The sequence below is a fragment of the Diospyros lotus genome, chromosome 8, assembly GCF_014633365.1.
Source record: "Diospyros lotus cultivar Yz01 chromosome 8, ASM1463336v1, whole genome shotgun sequence".
In the NCBI taxonomy this organism is placed as follows: Eukaryota; Viridiplantae; Streptophyta; class Magnoliopsida; order Ericales; family Ebenaceae; genus Diospyros; species Diospyros lotus.
The window spans coordinates 15319797-15338062 of NC_068345.1; the positions used below are offsets into that span (position 1 = coordinate 15319797).

The 18266-nt window shown below is 40.0% G+C and overlaps 1 protein-coding gene across 1 annotated transcript; it reads right to left on the minus strand.

Moving 5' to 3' along the window:
- Positions 1-416: 416 nt before the first annotated feature.
- On the minus strand, positions 417-17922 carry LOC127808541 (uncharacterized). Its single transcript, XM_052347113.1, has 8 exons — positions 16965-17922; positions 16457-16922; positions 16084-16204; positions 13602-15189; positions 12711-13097; positions 2463-2632; positions 1470-1605; positions 417-1334 (listed from the first exon to the last, which is right to left on the minus strand). The coding sequence occupies exons 1-8, from the start codon at positions 17920-17922 to the stop codon at positions 1090-1092; spliced, it is 4071 nt and encodes a 1356-aa protein (XP_052203073.1). The 3' UTR covers positions 417-1089.
- Positions 17923-18266: the final 344 nt, after the last annotated feature.

Here is an 18266-nt window from a genome sequence, read left to right on the forward strand (position 1 = left end):
TTTTTTTTCTTTTTCACATCAAAATAAGAAAAATTCATGCAAGTCATATAATAAAGAGATGCGTCTCAAGAGTACAAAAAGTACTCCTTACTCAGCCATCTTATCATAGACTTGCCTAACAACATTCCATAATCTTTTAGAACAAAACATAAAAAAAATTCATGCAAGTCAAAATAAACAGATGCGTCTCAAGAGTACAGAAAAGTACTCCTTACTCAGCCATCTTATCATAGACTTGCTCTCCTTAGAGGGATAAATCTAAATTAATCGGACCCCTTTTGCGCTTGCTTCCAATTACCTTAGACCAGTCTATCTGAGGCTCGTAAGGATCATGCTGTGGAACATAAGTGTGTAATTTATCTAGTAGCTCCTCAATGGTGAATGCGGAAATGAGAATATTTCTTGCAGAAAGAGAAATGAACTTTTGTTCCACAGCCTGATCAAGAAAAGAGAGCAACCCATCAAAAAAATGGTTAATATTTAAAAGTCCAATGGGTTTGGTATGGAGATTGCTCTTGGCCCAGGAGATTATACAAAAGATTTCTTCAAGTGTACCAAAACCTCCTGGCAAAGCAATGAAGGCGTCTGACTGATAAATCTTACAAGCCATGCGCTCAGACATAGAAGTCGTTCTTATAAGTTGACCTCGTGTGTACCCGGAAATCTGTGGATCAGCCAAAGGGATTGGCATAATACCTACCACATATGATTGCCCAAGATGTGCAGCCTGTGAAACACATCCATTCAATCCACGACTTCCCCCTCCATAGACCAAATTAATTTTTCTCTCTCCCAATTTTATGCCAAGTTCGCTTGCTGCAAGTGTGTAACAAATATCGCTCCCAGGTTGAGAGCCACATAGTACACATATGGTATTGATTCGACGAACTGGCTGGCCTTCCATTTATGTTAGTTCTTTATGTATGCCCTGAAAGTAGAACTGGTTAAAGAGGTTTGGCAATCAAAAGTAACTACATAGAAATTCAACAATAAATAAACATAAACAAAAATCATGCGTATATACAAGTAGTTGTGATTGTGGCTCACATCTTCCTCTGGTTTTACGTCCAGAAACGGCTTAAACACCTTCTATGAAGCGGGGATAGGCTTCCCATCCAATTTTCTTATAGATTGGCAAACAGGGTCAATTATAGTCAGATTCCCAAGACTATAGCGTTGGTGGTCACTTCTAAACTGGGTCCATAAAGCAAGAATTTCTCGTTGCACTATTCCACACGGATGCGTCTCAAGAGTCAATCGGATATCATCCAAAGACTCCTTACTCAGCCCATCCTTTATGAAACAAATTTTATCATCTCGATTTATGGAAGTAAACCCCACAGATTTACATCGTGTGTTACAAGTCCATCGAGCACATTTGTGACAACCATTTAATCTTTTCGCTCTTCTTTTTTTCGAAAAACTACTCTTTCCCAATCCTGGAAAATGCTTAAAACTAGGTGAGGTTTCGCCAAGAAATCGAACTTTTGCTTCAATTAACCAGCGAATATCCTCAGGGATATTTTTATACATCAACATCCGAAGTCTTTCACACCTAGTGGCATAAATCTTTTTTAAATCATTTTGTGGGAGAGATGGATAGTACTTACGAATTTTCAAGAGCTGAAGATTCATTTTGTTTTAAAACAGAACTATAGTAAAAGAAAAGTAAAACAAAATAATGAACCTTACAAAAGGAACGAGAGTACCTGATCGGAGAATAACACAAATGAGAGAAGACTGAGCTCAAAGAAGTGTGGCTTGCCTCATGCAGATACAGGGTCTCTTATAGGGCTGTGGAAGTCACCATTCCAACAACTACACTTGGCTCGAGACGTGCCACAAGTGCAGGGTCACGTCTGGCGTCTCCTTTTTCAACGTTCGGTGTTTCTTTTCAACGTTCCGCGTCTCCTTTTCCTTTATAGGGAAGTGTGTCGTTTCCTTTATAGGGCAGTGTGATTGCTCTGCCCAAAAAAAAAAAATAAATAGTTGTCATCGGCGTTGAGTTTGTCTCCTTCTTATATTTTTATATATATATATATTAAGAAAATAAAGTTTTTATTTTATTATATATTTTTTTAATAATTTTTTTTTGAAGGGGCCTCATAAAATCAAAATCACATATACCACACAAAACAACAATTCCCACCTTACCCCCCAACTTGAATTGCGTATTGTCCTCAATCGACAATAATAGAAAAGATAGAGGATAGACATACCTGGCGGTCATCGATGCATGAATATGTGATGTTTTCTTCACCCTGAATAGCTACAGGGGTTGTTATTAATGTCCTGGACCTAAAGACATCCATTTAACCTAAATGGAAAGGTGGTCTTTTAACGTCAGATTCCCAGACGATACGAAACCTCTTTTACTCATTTAATGGTGGATCCCCTAAATCCACACTTCCTTCGTCTTCCTCATAACTATACTGATAAGGTTTCAACCGATGACCATTGACCTTAAGGCATTGCCCTGACTCTTGATTTTCAATTTCGAAAGCCCCATATTCCGAGATGGACTTGATTATGAAGGGGCCAACCCATCTTGATTTTAATTTTCCTGGGAATAAATGCAATCGAGAATCATACAAAAGTACCTGTTGCCCGATGTAACGACCCGTTAGAGGGCCTAGTATTTATTTAGAATTAGTTAATTAATTATTGAAGTAATTAATTAAGAGGATTTGCCATTTAATTATTTAATATGGCAATTTAGAGATTTTAATTGAGAAAATAGCATTTAATTATATTTAATTATTGTGAAAATTAAATGCAAGGACGTTTTGGTCATTTACGGATTGGATGTTAATATTCAATTAGTAAATAGAATTATTGTGATTAAAGGATTAATGAATCCATCCGTGAGAGGATTGGATTAGAAGACTCCTAGTTAGAATAGGAGAATGAGTTATGGCGTTAGGGCTTCTTAGATCGGTGTATATATATATTTTCATAAGCCATAGTTTCTTAACGCCGCTGAAAGAGAGAAAATCGTGAAGAACAGAGAGTTTGAGAAGCATTGCAGTGTTTAGATTTCCCATTCAATTGTTCGATTCAATCGATCAAAAGGCAAGTTCTTCTCCCTGTAATCCTTTCTTGCGGGAGTTAGTATAGCATTTGTTATCAGTTCATTCAAGTCTTTTCGGTTAACTCTTCAGATTTATGTTACAGTCAGTGCGTATATATATATAGGCACGAGCAGTGAGTTCAAGCTTTGCTCTCGGGAGATTATTGAGTCAATTAAGAAGATCGTAAGGCAAGTATCCTTCCCCTGTAATCCTTTCTTACAGGTCTTGATTGAGTTGATATCATATTTCAGAACTTATATCAGTTCCAGTGCATGTATATATTCATATATGTGCGTTACAGTGAGTTATATCAGATCAGTGCATGTTTATATATGTATTTACATGCTTACAGTGAGTATCAATCAGTTCAGGCATGTTCCTTGCAACGTTTTTCATTAGTTATGATCAGTAAATCATCCCTCAAGTTGTTAATATATCAATTGGGATTGTTCTCCCAAGATTTCTTTTGGAATGGTGTAGTGAAGTTAAGTTTTGATTCAAGATACGATCTCTGTTATCGTAAGTTTTATAGTTGATAAGATTCCAGTCATTCGAATAAGTCTTGTATCATTCGAATGAATTTCAAAGCATTCGAATAAGTTTCAGTGTTATCGTAAGCTTTTCCCTTATAATATTCCAGTCATTCGAATGAATTCTTGGTCATTCGAATGAGTCATGTGTTATCATATCATTCGTATGAATTTTTGAGGTTTTTTGACTGTCATTCGAATGAGCCTTGTTGTCATTCGAATGAGCCCTTGAAGATATGAGTAAGTTGTTGCTTTGTATAGTCTGTCATTCGAATGAGTCTTCTTGTCATTCGAATGATCTTCAAATTGATTCGAATAAGGTTACTGTTGCATTCGAATGAGTCGCATTTTGCCAGTTCAAAAGTTGAAATTTTCCAAAATTCATTCGAATGAATTTGAGAGTCATTCGAATGAGTCCCAGATCAGATCCGAATAGCCTTTGAAAATCATCAGTCATTCGAATGAGCCTTCTGTCATTCGAATGAGTCTCTGTCATTCGAATGAGTTTTCTGCCATTCGAATGAGCTTGCTGAAATCCATTTTTTTCATTCGAATGAGCTGTTTTTCATTCAAATTGCTTCCTTAGACTTTCTCAATCATCCAAATAGTATCAAATGGCATCCAAATAGCTTCCAATAAATTCTTGATTCAAGTATTAAATTTAATATAAATATTCAATTATTCAGATATTGAATTTTTATGCCAAGATATGACAAAATCCAATATGCCATGCCTATACTCAGAAATTTCAGAATATTTGAATCTCCACATTCCTAGTAAAAATCATATACCATGTTTAGCAGTTCATTATGACATGGTCAACATTATTTTGTGAGATTATGTGCATACACATTGTATGAGCATTGAGCATGACTTATGTGGAGCACTACATATCGTGTGCTAGCATTTATATGAGCATTGCATTATGCGCGCCAGGCGGCTTGTCCGCGGGGATCCCACTAGTATCAGTACAATTATATCTCAGTTATGAGTTGCTCGCCTGATGTCGACCAGGGAGCTAGGGGCATATTGCCCAAAGTATGTGCTTACAGTTTTTATGTTTGCAGGACTCAGATCAGTCAGGTATGTGTTACAGTTATGTGGGCCTATGGGCCAAAGTTGCATACCTGCATTTAGTTTACAACTTATGTGCATTTCATCTTATAAATGCCATCCAGTGATTATTATATCTCTCAGTACAAGTTCAGTAAGTATTTTTATCAGTATCGATATTCTTCGATTCAGCTTCAGTTATTCTTTCCAGTTTATTACTTGCTGAGCTTTGTAGCTCACCTTGTACTCTTCACCATTCCAGGTCCTAGTGGGGGAGTACCAGACGTGGGGCCTAGCAGCAGTGTCCAGTAGTGTGTGTACATGGAGCCGCTCAAGACCAAAGATGGCTGGGAGTTATTAGTTGTTAGTTTATTAGTTAGTGCTTGATCAGTTTAGATTTATTTTATTTTCCAGTTTAGGGAATTTCCCTTAGATGCAGTTATGATTTCAGTTTTTGTTGACTCAGAGTCTTATTACAGTTAATCGATATATATACAGTATTGGTATCAGAATTCAGTTATCAGTTAGTTTATTTTATTTTCCCCGTAGCACCTCTTCTCGGGCAGCTCTAGGAGAGGGGGTGTTACAGTATTGGTATCAGAGCAGTGTTTTGAGGAGTCTCCAGTACACACATAGGATGTTGGGTAGAGTTAGGACTTGTGTCCGTCAGTTAGATACGTTAACCCAATTTACAGTATTCTAACCCTAAGTGGTGATACAGGAAGATGAGTAATCAAAGAGGACGACCCCGTACTCGCAGCCAGGCTACTTCTACGCCAGGCGAGGTTCCAGTTCCCACACCAGGCTCACCAGGGCATTCTGGTAGTGACTTACGACAGGGTATGGCCGAGATGCGAGGCATGTTGGCAGGCTTGATGAGGGTAGTTGATACCCTAGTGACGAATCAGGTGAGGCAACCGCAAGTACACCAAGAAGCAGGAGGCAGTGGAGGCGAACCGCTAGTCGCCCCAAGAACTCCAGTTGTAGCGGCAGACACTGGTAGTCAATTATTAAAGGACTTCATGGCGTTCCGACCACCAGCATTTCATGGAGGTACAGATGCAGCAACAGCGGAGAATTGGATGCTATCAATAGAGAAGCATCTCCGATCTATTGGTTGTACGGACGACCGACGAGTTCGACTTAGCACGTTCATGTTCAGAGGTGATGCCGAGAGATGGTGGGAGACTGCCCGCCAGAGGTTTGGTGATCGAGAACCCACATGGGTTGAGTTTCAACAAGTGTTCAACGACGCTTATTGCCCAGCGTGGGTCAAGGAGCAGAAAGTTTATGAGTTCGTGGAGTTGGTACAAGGTACTAATACGGTGGCTCAGTACGAGGCGGAGTTTACAGCATTGTCACGATACGCTCCAGAGTTGGTGTCCAGTGAAGCAAAGAAGGCCGCCAAATTTCAGAGAGGATTGCGTGCGGATATCCGACATGCTTTTGGAGGAGCTCTAAGCGTGGATTATGCCACGGTGGTCCAACGAGCATATGCTATCGAGCGAGATCGCAATGAATGGAGAGCAACACAAGCAGCCAAGAAGGGCACAGGTACATCTCAGGGTTCGTCCAACAATAATAAGAAGAGGAAGTGGACAGCCGGACAAGGAAATAAAACAGAGAATAACCCACAATGTGGTCAATGTGGGAGGAAGCACGGAGGACCGTGCCTAGCTGGAAAGAACGTTTGTTTCAAGTGTGGACAAGAGGGGCATAGAAAGAAAGATTGCCCGAGGAATCAAGCAGCACTTCCCGCGCCAGAGGTCACTTGTTTCAGGTGCGGACAAAAAGGACACACAGCCAACCGGTGTACTCAACCGCCCCAAAATAGAGGTCAGCAGGCGAATCAGAGGCCACCAGCAACTAGAGGGCTAGGAGCAGCACCAATACCAGCGCTACCAGTAGCTCAGCATCCACCGCCCGCAGATAGACAGGTGCAGGGTAGAGTTTATGCCCTTACCACAGCTGAGGCAGAGCAGGGCGACGGGACTATCCAAGGTATTCTATCCCTATATGGTCATGATGTGCGTGCATTATTTGATACTGGTTCTACACATTCTTTTATTGCACTGCGCACAGTATGTTATGTTCCCCATTCCCGGATTTCCTTGCCGTACCACTTGATTGTGTCTACGCCGGGAGATAAGATTATGATAGCTAGAGAAATGTTTGAAAATTGTGAGATCGAGGTCCATGATAAGAAGCTATTGGGAGATTTGGTAATTCTCGATGTTAAGGATTTTGATTTGATCCTTGGCATGGATTGGCTATCACGACATTATGCAAGAGTCGATTGCCGGCGAAAGATTATTGATTTTGAACTACCTCAACAGCCGATTCTTATTTATAGAGGAGTCAAGCCTATGTCTACGATTCCTATGATCTCAGTGATGAAAGTTGAAAAGCTGATGCGTGATGGATGCGAGGCTTATCTAGCCTTTGTAACCACTGACGAAGGAAGCAAGAAGAATTTAACCGAGGTACCAGTAGTACGAGATTTCCAAGAAGTTTTCCCAGATGAGCTACCAGGATTACCTCCTCGGAGAGGATCGGAGTTTACTATCGAATTATTGCCTGGTACGCAGCCTATCTCTAAGGCTCCATATCGGATGGCACCTAATGAGCTAAAGGAGTTGAAGGCCCAATTAGAAGAATTAATAGAGAAGGGTTTTATCCGACCCAGTTCATCCCCGTGGGGCGCACCAGTATTGTTCGTGAGGAAGAAAGATGGATCTTTGAGATTATGTATTGACTATCGTCAATTGAACCAGGTGACAGTGAAGAATAAATACCCCTTACCTCGAGTGGATGACTTGTTAGATCAATTGCGAGGAGCTAAGGTATTCTCGAAGATAGATTTGAGATCGGGATACCATCAGGTGCGAGTTAGAGATGATGATATTCAGAAGACTGCTTTCAGGACTCGCTATGGACACTACGAGTTTGTGGTGATGCCATTCGGGTTGACGAATGCTCCAGCTGTTTTCATGGATTTGATGAATCGAGTTCTACGTGAGTACCTAGATCGATTCATTATTGTCTTCATCGACGATATCCTAGTCTACTCATCTAATGTGGAGGAGCATACAGAGCATCTTACTCTAGTATTACAGAGACTTAAAGAAGAGCAACTGTACGCCAAGTTCAGCAAGTGTGAGTTCTGGCTCACTCAAATTGGATTTCTAGGTCATGTGGTGTCTGGAGATGGTATTTCAGTGGATCCAGACAAGACCAAAGCAGTTATGGATTGGCCGAGACCTACGACAGTGACAGAGATACGTAGTTTTCTGGGTCTTGCAGGCTATTATAGACGATTCATTGAAGGGTTTGCTCGTTTATCTTCCCCTATGACTAAGCTAACAAGAAAAGGAGAAAAGTTTGAATGGAATGACGCGTGTGCACGTGCCTTCCAAGAATTGAAGCGAAAGTTAACTACTGCACCAGTTTTAGCCATTCCAAGGAGTGGAGAGAAATATTCCATTTACAGGGATGCATCCCATTCAGGTTTGGGTTGCGTATTGATGCAAGAAGGTCGAGTTAATGCTTATGCATCCAGACAATTGAAGAAACACGAAGTGAACTACCCTACTCATGATTTGGAGTTGGCAGCGGTAGTATTTGCATTGAAGATATGGCGACACTATTTATATGGTGAGAAAGTTGAAATTTATACAGATCATAAGAGCCTACATTATCTTTTGTCCCAGAAGGAATTGAACATGAGGCAGAGACGTTGGGTCGAGTTATTTAAAGACTTCGACTGTGAGATTCTATATCATCCAGGAAAGGCTAACATAGTAGCCGATGCTTTGAGTCGGCGAGGAGCTTCTATAGCTACGATGATGGTTCAAGAATGGAGGTTATTAGAACAGTTGAGTGTCTTATCTATTTCAACCCCAGAAGATAAACCAGTTGTGAGTTGTGCTTATATGAGAATACAACCCGAGTTATTTGAATTGCTCAAGACACAGCAATCGAAAGATGTGAAGTTAGCACAAATTTTAGCAGATATCGAGAAATTTTCTCCTTTGGGATATACTCTACGGAGTGATGGTATACTTTTATTTCAGGGACGTATTTGTATACCCGATGGTGGAAATCTTAAGCAAGAGATTTTGAATGAAGCACACAAGAGTCGTTACACTATTCATCCAGGTGTTACGAAGATGTACCACGACCTTAAGCGACAGTATTGGTGGAGTGGTATGAAGAAAGATGTAGCCAGTTATATTTCACAATGTTCAGTATGCCAACAAGTTAAAGCGGAACATCAGAAACCCGCAGGTTTATTACTTCCATTACCCATTCCGGAGTGGAAATGGGATAATATTGCTATGGACTTTGTGATGGGTTTACCCAGGACTACTAGAGGCTATGATGCTATATGGGTGATTGTTGATCGTTTAACTAAATCAGCCCATTTCCTTCCTATTAAGAAGACTTATCCATTAAATAGATTTGCGAAAATTTACATTGAGGAGATCGTAAAATTACACGGTGTTCCATACAGCATTGTATCAGATCGAGATCCTCGTTTTACTTCTCATTTTTGGGGAGCTTTGCATGAGGCATTGGGATCTCAGTTGAAGTTCAGCACGACATTTCATCCACAGACAGATGGCCAGTCAGAGAGGACTATTAGGACTCTCGAGGACATGTTGAGAGCTTGCGTTCTAGATTTTCAAGGTAGTTGGGATGAGCATTTACCTTTGGTGGAATTTGCTTACAACAATAGTTTCCATTCAAGTATTGGAATGTCACCATATGAGGCTTTGTATGGGCGACCATGTCGATCGCCGATATGTTGGGAAGAGATTGGAGATAGGGCCTTATTAGGTCCTGAAATTGTTGAACAGACGACAGAAAAGATCCGAGTGATCAAAACAAGAATGAAGACAGCACAAGACAGACAGAAGAGCTATGCAGACAAGCGACGGCGAGACCTTGAGTTTGAGGTAGGCGACCATGTTTGGTTGAGAGTCATGCCTATTAAAGGTGTGCGAAGATTTGGCGTAACAGGAAAGCTTAGTCCCCGTTACGTTGGTCCATTTGAGATTTTGAGACGGATAGGGACCTTGGCATATGAGTTAGCTTTGCCACCTCAGTTGTCCCATATCCACAATGTGTTCCACGTTTCCATGTTGAGGAAGTATGTGCCAGATCCTCAGCATGTGATCGATTTTCAGACTCTTGAAGTGAGAGAAGATGTGTCTTATGAAGAGACGCCTACCAGTATTTTAGAGCGTAAAGAGAAGACTTTGAGGAATCGATCAATTCCTCTTGTGAAAGTTCAATGGCAGCGTCACTCGGCAGAAGAGGCGACGTGGGAGCTAGAAGAAGAGATGAGGCGTCTTTACCCCTCATTGTTTGAGTAACCAGTTGCGAATTTGGAGGACCAAATTCTTTTAAGGAGGGGAGAAATTGTAACGACCCGTTAGAGGGCCTAGTATTTATTTAGAATTAGTTAATTAATTATTGAAGTAATTAATTAAGAGGATTTGCCATTTAATTATTTAATATGGCAATTTAGAGATTTTAATTGAGAAAATAGCATTTAATTATATTTAATTATTGTGAAAATTAAATGCAAGGACGTTTTGGTCATTTACGGATTGGATGTTAATATTCAATTAGTAAATAGAATTATTGTGATTAAAGGATTAATGAATCCATCCGTGAGAGGATTGGATTAGAAGACTCCTAGTTAGAATAGGAGAATGAGTTATGGCGTTAGGGCTTCTTAGATCGGTGTATATATATATTTTCATAAGCCATAGTTTCTTAACGCCGCTGAAAGAGAGAAAATCGTGAAGAACAGAGAGTTTGAGAAGCATTGCAGTGTTTAGATTTCCCATTCAATTGTTCGATTCAATCGATCAAAAGGCAAGTTCTTCTCCCTGTAATCCTTTCTTGCGGGAGTTAGTATAGCATTTGTTATCAGTTCATTCAAGTCTTTTCGGTTAACTCTTCAGATTTATGTTACAGTCAGTGCGTATATATATATAGGCACGAGCAGTGAGTTCAAGCTTTGCTCTCGGGAGATTATTGAGTCAATTAAGAAGATCGTAAGGCAAGTATCCTTCCCCTGTAATCCTTTCTTACAGGTCTTGATTGAGTTGATATCATATTTCAGAACTTATATCAGTTCCAGTGCATGTATATATTCATATATGTGCGTTACAGTGAGTTATATCAGATCAGTGCATGTTTATATATGTATTTACATGCTTACAGTGAGTATCAATCAGTTCAGGCATGTTCCTTGCAACGTTTTTCATTAGTTATGATCAGTAAATCATCCCTCAAGTTGTTAATATATCAATTGGGATTGTTCTCCCAAGATTTCTTTTGGAATGGTGTAGTGAAGTTAAGTTTTGATTCAAGATACGATCTCTGTTATCGTAAGTTTTATAGTTGATAAGATTCCAGTCATTCGAATAAGTCTTGTATCATTCGAATGAATTTCAAAGCATTCGAATAAGTTTCAGTGTTATCGTAAGCTTTTCCCTTATAATATTCCAGTCATTCGAATGAATTCTTGGTCATTCGAATGAGTCATGTGTTATCATATCATTCGTATGAATTTTTGAGGTTTTTTGACTGTCATTCGAATGAGCCTTGTTGTCATTCGAATGAGCCCTTGAAGATATGAGTAAGTTGTTGCTTTGTATAGTCTGTCATTCGAATGAGTCTTCTTGTCATTCGAATGATCTTCAAATTGATTCGAATAAGGTTACTGTTGCATTCGAATGAGTCGCATTTTGCTAGTTCAAAAGTTGAAATTTTCCAAAATTCATTCGAATGAATTTGAGAGTCATTCGAATGAGTCCCAGATCAGATCCGAATAGCCTTTGAAAATCATCAGTCATTCGAATGAGCCTTCTGTCATTCGAATGAGTCTCTGTCATTCGAATGAGTTTTCTGCCATTCGAATGAGCTTGCTGAAATCCATTTTTTTCATTCGAATGAGCTGTTTTTCATTCAAATTGCTTCCTTAGACTTTCTCAATCATCCAAATAGTATCAAATGGCATCCAAATAGCTTCCAATAAATTCTTGATTCAAGTATTAAATTTAATATAAATATTCAATTATTCAGATATTGAATTTTTATGCCAAGATATGACAAAATCCAATATGCCATGCCTATACTCAGAAATTTCAGAATATTTGAATCTCCACATTCCTAGTAAAAATCATATACCATGTTTAGCAGTTCATTATGACATGGTCAACATTATTTTGTGAGATTATGTGCATACACATTGTATGAGCATTGAGCATGACTTATGTGGAGCACTACATATCGTGTGCTAGCATTTATATGAGCATTGCATTATGCGCGCCAGGCGGCTTGTCCGCGGGGATCCCACTAGTATCAGTACAATTATATCTCAGTTATGAGTTGCTCGCCTGATGTCGACCAGGGAGCTAGGGGCATATTGCCCAAAGTATGTGCTTACAGTTTTTATGTTTGCAGGACTCAGATCAGTCAGGTATGTGTTACAGTTATGTGGGCCTATGGGCCAAAGTTGCATACCTGCATTTAGTTTACAACTTATGTGCATTTCATCTTATAAATGCCATCCAGTGATTATTATATCTCTCAGTACAAGTTCAGTAAGTATTTTTATCAGTATCGATATTCTTCGATTCAGCTTCAGTTATTCTTTCCAGTTTATTACTTGCTGAGCTTTGTAGCTCACCTTGTACTCTTCACCATTCCAGGTCCTAGTGGGGGAGTACCAGACGTGGGGCCTAGCAGCAGTGTCCAGTAGTGTGTGTACATGGAGCCGCTCAAGACCAAAGATGGCTGGGAGTTATTAGTTGTTAGTTTATTAGTTAGTGCTTGATCAGTTTAGATTTATTTTATTTTCCAGTTTAGGGAATTTCCCTTAGATGCAGTTATGATTTCAGTTTTTGTTGACTCAGAGTCTTATTACAGTTAATCGATATATATACAGTATTGGTATCAGAATTCAGTTATCAGTTAGTTTATTTTATTTTCCCCAGTAACACCTCTTCTCGGGCAGTTCTAGGAGATGGGGTGTTACACCCGACATGAAAGCTTTTCCTAATGATGCGTCGGTCATGCAACTCTTTCATGCGAAGCTTAGCCAGTCGTGCATTTTCAAATGCATCTTTTCTTATTTCATCAAGCTCATTTAATTGGAGCTTCCTAGAGAAGCCTGCTTCGGTCAAACTTTTGTTGATTCTTTGAATTGCCCAATATGCTCTATGTTCAATTTCCACAGGAAGATGACAAGGTTTACCATACACTAATCTATATGGAGACATTCCCAAGATCGTTTTATATGCAGTCCTATATGCCCAAAGAGCGTCTACTAATCTCAAAGACCAATCTTTGCGATTGGTGGCAACGGTCTTTTCTAAGATATGTTTAATCTCCCTATTAGCTAGCTCAGCCTGACCACTGGTTTGGGGATGGTACGGCGTGGAAATCTTGTGCAACACACCATATTTTTTCATGAGACCTGCCACGACCTTGTTACAAAAATGGGAACCCCCATCACTAATGATCGCTCGTGGCATCCCAAACCGACTAAAAATGTTTTCCCTTAAAAATTTCACCACAATCCTATGGTCATTGCTCCTTGTCGGGATTGCCTCAACCCATTTGGACACATAGTCAACAGCAAGTAAGATATACTCATGCCCAAACGAACTAACAAATGGACCCATAAAGTCTATACCCCAGCAGTCAAAGACTTCTAACACCTGGATTGGTTGTAATGGCATCATGTTCTTCTTGGATAGACTGCCTAGTTTTTGACATCGATCACAACTTGAACAAAATCTGTACACATCCTTAAATAATGTTGGCCAATAAAATCCACTTTGTAGAATTTTTGCAACTGTTTTCTTGATGGAAAAATGGCCTCCACAAGCAAGAGTGTGACAAAAATTTATGACACTTTGTTGTTCATGATTAGGGATGCATCTACGAATGATTTGGTCAGGACAATATTTGAACAGATACGGGTCATCCCAGAAAAATGTCACCACCTTCCTAAAAAATTTTTCTTTATCTAGTTTGGACCAATAATCTGGGATCTGTCTAGTGACTAGATAATTTGCTATATCAGCGTACCATGGAAAGGTGAGTGGTTCAGTTTGAGTGTTTGTTTGAAACAATTGTTCGTCAGGAAAGGAATCTTGGATTGGGTTTTCAAATTGATTAAGATTTTGGCATGGTAGACGAGACAAGTGATCGGCTACCACATTTTCTACCCCTTTTTTGTCTCTGATCTCGATATGGAATTCTTGTAACAATAAGATCCATCTAAGGAGACGGGGTTTTGCATCTTGCTTTGTTAATAAATATTTAAGAGCAGCATGGTCAGTAAAAACAATCACCAGTGACCCCACGAGGTAAGACCGGAATTTGTCTAGGGCGTAGACAACTGCTAGCAACTCTTTCTCTGTCGTGGTGTAGTTCTTTTGAGCCTCATTAAGAGTTTTGCTAGCGTAATATATCACATAAGGTTTCTTGTCTTTCCTCTGACCTAACACGGCTCCTATCGCGTAATCACTGGCGTCACACATCAGCTCAAATGGTAGGGACCAATCAGGGGACTGAATGATAGGTGCAGAAACAAGTGAGTTTTTTAATTTCTCAAAAGCAGCTTGACACTTACTGGTCCACTCAAAGGGCATGTCTAGGACTAAAAGGCGACATAAAGGTTTGGCTATGGTACTGAATGAAGCAATAAAGCGCCTATAAAAACCAGCATGGCCAAGAAAAGACCTAACATCCCTCACATTCTTTGGGGCGGGTAATTTTTGAATTAATTCAACCTTAAACTGATCGACCTCAATACCCTTAGAAGAAACAATGTGTCCTAAGACACTTCCTTGAGTGACCATGAAGTGGCACTTCTCCCAATTTAGCACTAAATGCGTTTCCTTGCACCTCTCTAAGACTCTTTCTAAATTTTTCAGACAACTATTAAAGCTATCTCCATACACTGAGAAGTCATCCATGAAAACTTCCACCACATTCTCTACCAATTCACTAAAAATGCTCATCACGCATCTTTGAAATGTTGCAGGGGCATTGCATAGACCGAATGGCATTCGTCTGTAAGCAAATGTCCCAAATGGACAAGTGAATGTGGTCTTCTCCTGATCCTCTAACGCAATTTCTATTTGATTATACCCAGAGTACCCATCCAAGAAGCAGTAGAAGGCATGTCCCGCTATTCTCTCTAAGACTTGATCTAGAAATGGAAGCGGAAAATGATCCTTCCTTGTCACAGAGTTGAGCTTCCTATAATCAATGCACATACGCCATCCAGTCTGGATGCGCGTAGGGATGAGCTCATTGTTCTCATTTGCTATCACAGTGACTCCTGACTTCTTAGGTACAACTTGAGTCGGACTGACCCATTTGGAATCTGAGATGGGGTAGATGATACCTGCATCTAACAGTTTAAGAACCTCTCCCCGGACAACTTCTTTCATGTTCGGGTTCAAACGCCTTTGCATTTGCCTTACAGGTTTCGCATTTTCCTCTAAGAATATCCTATGGGTGCAGGTGAGGGGGCTAATGCCATGTAGGTCAGAGATAGACCATCCTATAGCTTTTTTGTGCATTCTGAGGAGATCTAGTAATGCTTCCTCTTGATGCAATTCTAGGCTTGATGAAATCACTACTGGCAAAGACTCCCTTTCACCTAAGAATGCGTACTTAAGGTGATTCGGCAATGGTTTTCTCTCAAGTTGGGGTGGACGAACCAAAGATGGTGTGGTTTCATTCCCAGTTAATTTCAATGGCTCTAGGCCAAGCATCAGTTGTGTGATCACCCTGGCTGACTCAACGTCAGGCTCTATCCCTTTCGAAGTTTGCTTCTCTAATTTATAAATAACCTGCTCATAAAGATCCTCCTCAAAGTATTCTTCACTTAAGGTCTGGATTAAATCTACTTCCTCCAATTCCATTTCGTCATTTGGTTGCTTAGTTACCTTGAAAACATTCATCTCCACCGTCATATTCCCAAATGATAGTTTCATGATCCCATTCCTACAATTGATGATTGCATTCGAAGTAGCAAGGAATGGTCTCCCTAGGATAACGGGAATAGGTGACTGAGGACCCTGGTGGGGCTGGGTATCTAAGACAATAAAGTCCACTGGGAAATAGAATTTGTCCACTTGGATTAGGACATCCTCCACAATCCCACGAGGAACTTTTACTGATCGGTCAGCCAATTGAAGAGTGACCCTAGTGGGCTTGAGTTCTCCTAACCCTAGTTGCTGATAGACACTGAAAGGCAACAGATTGACACTAGCCCCTAGGTCAAGAAGTGCTTGGTCGACTTTTTGGCTTCCAATTATGCAAGCAATGGTAGGACATCCTGGGTCCTTGTACTTTGGAGGGGTCTTAAATTGAAGGATAGCACTTACTTGTTCTGTTAAGAATGCTTTTTCCCGCACATTGATTTTTCTTTTGACTGTACAGAGATCCTTCAAAAACTTAGCATACGAAGGTGTTTGCTTAATTGCATCCAATAAAGGAATGTTTATCCTTACTTGTTTGAATACTTCGTATATGTCTGCATTTGTTTTATCTCTTTTTGATTGGGTTAATTTTTGAGGAAAGGGTGGTCGAGGTTCAAATTTGGATCTCTCTTCAACACTCTTCCCTTTTTCCTTTTGCTTTCTCTCTTGCTCTCTTTCTTCCTTCTCAGCTTTCTTTTTACCCTCTTTACTTCGTTCATTCACTTCCTCATCATTCATTTCATCATGCCCTTGGTCTTTTTTACTAATGGTAGGCCACATTGTCCTAGGGTCCTTAGGTTTCTCAATTACTTTCCCACTCCTAAGGACAGTGACAGACTGGACTTGTTCATGATTCTCACTAGATGACCCTTCGGCTCTATGGGCTTGACCTACGGGGTTCGGACTTGGTTGTGAGGGAAACTTTCCTGGTTCTCTAACACTCAAGGTCTGAGTCAACTTAGTTAGCTGACTTCTCATGTCTTCTAGAGCCCTATTTGTTTGTTCTTGAAACTTGGCTACTTGGGTATTAGTTCCTATTTGACCTTGCATGAATTGTTGTAGGGTGTCCTCTAGAGATCTCTTATGAGGAGGTTGATATGCACCAGATGACCCTTGGTTTGGTTGGTAAGACTGTGGCTGTGAGGGGAATGGTGCATGGGGTTGGGCGGCAGAATCATTTCTCCATGAAAAATTAGGGTGATTACGGGAGTTGGGGTGGTATGTATTGGAATTAGGATTGTACCCTAAGTAGTTCCCACTCTGATTCTGATTCTGATAAGGCCTACCCTCTGTCTGACGTGGTTGTACTCCAGATGCTTGGCCATAGAGGACCTCTTTAAAAGCAGGAATGGTAGGACAATCTTCTGTCATATGGCCATTCGTCTCACAAACCACGCAAAGGACTTCCACCTCATGGACGGCCTTGGTTTTTTTTAACTCTAATTCTTCCATCTTCTTTGTTAATGCTGTTAACCGGGCATTGATGTTATCACTTTCACTTATTTGAAATTTTCCTCGAGGTTGTGGACTGACATGCTCTCTTGAGTCTTCCAAAGACAATGGACTTACCTCCCAATTCCTAGTATTCTCAGCTAAAGTGTCGAAAAAGTGAAAAGCTTCTTCAGGTGTCTTCTCATAAAATTCACCATTGCACATGGTCGACACTAACATCTTAAGGTTAGGGGTTAAGGCATCATGAAAAAAACTAACCACCCGCCACTGCTCAAAAGCATGATGTGGGCAAGTAAGAAGTAGATCTTTGAAACGATCCCAAGCTTGAGCAAATGACTCGGTGGGTTTACAAGCAAAGTTCATCATTTGTCTTTGAAGGGATGCTGTCCTATTGGCCGGAAAATATTTCTTTAAAAATTTAGTTTGCATTTCTCTCCATGTTCCTATTGATCTCGACTCTAATGTGTTTAACCACATTTTAGCTTTGTCTTTTAATGAAAATGGGAACAATTTTAGCCTCACAGTATCCTCATTGACATTCTGATCGACACAAGTGCCGCAGACCTCTTCAAATTCTCTCATGTGAGTGTACGGATTTTCCGAATCCATACCATGAAAAGTAGGTAACATTTGAATGGTACCCGGTTTAAAGTTGAATCTATGATGGTTAACTGGAAGTACAATGCAAGAGGGAGTAGTTTGCCTCGGAGGGTGCAAATAGTCCCTGAGAGGTCGAAGCATTTCAGCTCCCAAGGGATCTTGATCAACATGATCACCCCCTTGAGCAGACATGTTATCATTTTGTTGAGACATTAGAGATTGTGAATGGACTTCTTGTTCTAGCACTCTACCTGATCTAAGTCTCATACACTGTTTAGTAACTAAAAGTTACCTAACAAGTTTTTTTTTTTTTTTTAAGTATATAGATTTTTTTTCTTTATCTTTAAAATATTTATTATTTTTTTTGTTTTTTTTAAAAGTAGTAAAACAACAAAAATAACACACTAAGTTACCAATTAATCTCCCCGGCAACGGCGCCAAAAACTGACTGCTACGCTACCCTGCACATTTATTTATCAAAACAACAACCAAATTTATCAAACATTAATCCTTTTGTTAAAGCAGGTATAGGGCGA